This window comes from Lathyrus oleraceus, chromosome 7, assembly GCF_024323335.1.
Source record: "Lathyrus oleraceus cultivar Zhongwan6 chromosome 7, CAAS_Psat_ZW6_1.0, whole genome shotgun sequence".
NCBI lineage: Eukaryota > Viridiplantae > Streptophyta > Magnoliopsida > Fabales > Fabaceae > Lathyrus > Lathyrus oleraceus.
Genome location: NC_066585.1, coordinates 73,528,453 through 73,532,359, shown reverse-complemented (window position 1 = coordinate 73,532,359; position 3,907 = coordinate 73,528,453). Strand labels below are relative to the sequence as shown.

Here is a 3,907-nt window from a genome sequence, read left to right as displayed (position 1 = left end):
ACCTTTCATTTTTGTTACAGGAGAATTCGTAACTTACCTTGTTGTTCTGTGAGAAGTCATAATCCTTTGTGAGAAATTATAATCCTTTCATTTTGATTTAGTGGTATGTGCTAAGTAAAGTTTTAGAAAATTGTAGAAGTATACCGGTAAAGACATAATAATAGATGCATGTAGTAGAGGGAAGTGTATAGAACTCTTTCTCATAATCTCTCATGAAATATCTAGAATAATCTATAAATGCATCTATAACTCTTTCTTGAATCCTAAATAGGGAGAGCTTATCATTTATATACCAAGTTAGTAAAAAGATAGTAAACCAAACAGCTAGAAGTAAGGAAACAAGCTTGCAAAGTATCATCTTAAACAATATATATTATCATTCTATCAATTAGTCTCTCCTTCTAATTCCTCACAATTTCAATATAATCTTTTTCTTTTCCAACAGTATTATCCAATGTGAAACTATTAACTTTTTAAATCGAAGAAAATCACGTGACAAAGTATTACGATATGAATATCACGTGACAAATTAGTGACATATTTTTCAGATGACAACTGAGTTTTCACGTGCGCTCCAACGGCATGTATATACTTATTTATAGTGTGAATATCACATTGGCTAATAAATATATTTTTAAAACTCAATTCGAATTCAAAAGATGATGGTCATCTATCATAACGTTGTTAGATTAAAAATAAAAAACAAACTCCCTTTATTTACTGAACAAGAAATAAACTTAACATTATTTTCATTTATGACCACTGAGTCTCATTTATTATTGACAATTATGTGATGTTAGAGAAAAAACATAGAGGTTGATGAGATTAGACTGGTCAAATGTACATGTACTGGTCGCTGCATGGAACTGAGTTAAGTTTTATGCCACAATATGTTTATATATAGGTCTGTTTCTCTGTGTTTTTGTCACAGACCAACTTTTCCTGAGTCATCATAACCTGCTTTTGAGTATCATCATCATCGCCATCACCACAAACAAACACATAACCAGTTTTTGCCTTCCCCTTTCTTCTATCATTTTCAAGACCTCTGAATTCTTGATAACTCATATTATGGCAGCTTTTTCATATCAACTACCTTTTCTTGTTGACTCTTCATCTTACTTCACCAATATAAACAATTCTCTTGCTCCTCACACTCTTCAAGTTCATCAAGATAACTCTCTTAGTAATCAAGAAACTAGTTGTGTTGATGATCAAGCCTCTAAGAATAGTTTAAGTCCTGAATCCTCTATGGTGGTTGATAATCTTGAAAAGGGTGAGCAAGTTACTCAGAAAGTGAGTTCTATGGAGAATAAGAGAAGGATTAGAACAAACAAGTCTTCTTCAAGTAGCCCCTTATCTAAGGTAGAGTTTGTTTTTGGCCTTTTTTTTCTTCGGTAGGTTGCTATGTATGTGAATATAGTATAACTGTTTCATGTTATTGTAGGAGTCAAAAGAAGAGAGAAGCAAAAAACAAAAGAAGAATAGTGGTGAAGGGATGAAAAGAGAAGAGAAGAAGAATCAGAAGAAGTTTTCTGAAGAGGCTCCAACTGGCTATATCCATGTCAGAGCTAGAAGGGGCCAGGCAACAGATAGCCACAGCCTTGCTGAAAGGGTATGCAATCTGATACTCATATTGATACAGACACATGATACAGACACCAGATACGACATTAGTAACAATTTAAGTAAATACATATGTCGGTGTGAGAAACATGTCTAAGTGAAGCTTCGGGTCGGGTCTACATATTACTCCTTAATCACCTCAAAATTTCATGTCTCATTGTGAATTAATGTTGCAAAATATGGATTAATTTCAGGTGAGAAGAGAGAAAATAAGTGAAAGGATGAAGATATTGCAGCAACTTGTGCCTGGCTGTGATAAAGTGAGTAATCATTTCTTTAATCTTTATGGTGTACTTTTAATGTTGACAACTTGAGATGATTATGTGTTCCTATATATTAAACACATGCACGGACACCAGGCACCAGACTCGATAATATTACTTTAAAAATTATAAATATTATCGCATGTATGATATCAGATATACTTTTAATCTAAAGTTTCGGTTGCATTATTTCATATATTAAATAGGTAACCGGAAAAGCTCTTGTGTTGGATGAAATAATCAATTATGTACAGTCCTTACAGAATCAAGTAGAGGTATATTGCTACCAAAAATCATAAAACTTATACTTTTTGATCATTGAGTCATAAACCAACAAGCATAATTTTAAATATACTATCTTCCTATAATTCTTTTGCAGTACTTGTCAATGAAGATTGCATCAGTGAATCCAATCTTCTTTGACTTTGCAATGGACTTAGACATGGCTAGACCAGATCATGAGGTGAGGAAACAGAAGAACTCAGAAATTTTTTCATGTACTATTATAGATATATTAATTAAATAATTAGTTGACTAAAACAAATGTAATTAATAATTTTCAGAGACTAAATGGCATAACATCACCATCACCATCATCAACACCACTACAATCTGTACCATTATGCAGCTCCAACCATGCCACACCTTTTGCTGACACAACCCTCACAAGCTTCCACCATGCTGCAGCTAATAATGAATATCTTTTGGATTATTCATCTCCAGTTTTTCATCAAGGACAGAGGTCAAATACCTTCTTTGAGGTACTTATAAAAAATCATAATATTTTATATACAATTATTTATCGACAACATGCTAGTCGAAATCGTCTGGTGCAACCATACCCCAAGGGTTGGTCTGCCGGTGAAGATTTGAGTCTGAGAGTATACTACTCTTATTATCTTATTTTCGAATCCTGTTAGATATTAACAATCCTTGTGTTGAACCGGTTTATCCGGCTTTAAATGGACTTCGCTAGTGGACGATGGAATTATTACTTTTATATTTTCTTATTCTAATGAAAATCATATATATATCATTTTCAGCACACTGATGGGCCATATTGGGACTTAGAAGAACAACGACAAAAGCTTCTTAATCCATATGGATTCAGCAACAATACATGTTCCTTAAATTAATATCAATTTCTCAAATCTGTCCCACAATGCTACGAAAATGTTTGTAAGCTCTCAAATCACAAACCTTGTAATAAAACTATATATTTTTCTTATAATGCTGTTACATGACACTTGTATTGTAATCTTTTGTAAGGTTAAATCTTTTCCAAACAAGTAGCAGAATCAATGAAAAGAAGGTTGTTGTGAAGTGATTCTGTTGTTCCTAGTCCACCAAATTAAAGTGAGATATATGAACATGATGAATAAAGTGTAGCAAAATTAATGGATGAGGAAGCTAAAAGGACAGAAAATGCCGACAAAATAAGACCATATCTTTTTCTAGATCCTTTGTTCTAGTAATAATATTTGACTCTTAAAGTCTTATTCTCATGCACAAATTTCAAGACAGTGTACTCTTTATGAATGAATGAATGAATCCTAGAGATATCATATCTCATATCATATGTAAATTATTTTATTATTGTTATTAATATTATTATTATTATTATTACAGTTATTCTGTTGAGACAGTTAATTTTCTCTCTCATTGTTATTGAGAAATGATTAATGGCTGATGAGAAAAGTTTTTGACAAGACATGCCATGCATTTTTCTTGGTTTAGTTAACTTCATGTACTACCTATATTTGAAGAATCTTCTATTTTTGGAGTTATTATGGACTTTTCTTTTGTTTATTTATTGTTATTTTTTACTTCGTGTGTAGTGTGGAACCATTTGTTTATAACTTTTAGATCATTGACAAATCCTATAGGTCATGAGATGTTTTAGTAAAAAAACATAAAACAAAAGAAATAGATAAGTATTGTGTGTTTTTTTTTAAAAACAAAAGAGGGTATTAGCTTTATATACTAAAGAAAATTAGATAAAAAAAATAAGGGGGCAT

The 3,907-nt window shown here is 31.7% G+C and overlaps 1 protein-coding gene across 2 annotated transcripts; it reads left to right on the top strand.

The window, feature by feature from the left end:
* The first annotated feature begins 818 nt into the window (after positions 1-818).
* Positions 819-3,459, top strand: LOC127106195 (transcription factor bHLH137). Of its 2 annotated transcripts, none has more exons than XM_051043487.1 (8): positions 819-1,365; positions 1,448-1,615; positions 1,821-1,886; positions 2,096-2,164; positions 2,269-2,352; positions 2,453-2,650; positions 2,933-3,064; positions 3,159-3,459. In XM_051043487.1, the coding sequence occupies exons 1-7, from the start codon at positions 1,072-1,074 to the stop codon at positions 3,023-3,025; spliced, it is 972 nt and encodes a 323-aa protein (XP_050899444.1). In that variant the 5' UTR covers positions 819-1,071; the 3' UTR covers positions 3,026-3,064; positions 3,159-3,459. The 2 variants fall into 2 exon arrangements, with proteins under 2 accessions (XP_050899444.1, XP_050899443.1); XM_051043486.1 differs by having other exon boundaries at positions 820-1,365; positions 2,933-3,068.
* The last annotated feature ends 448 nt before the right edge of the window (positions 3,460-3,907 follow it).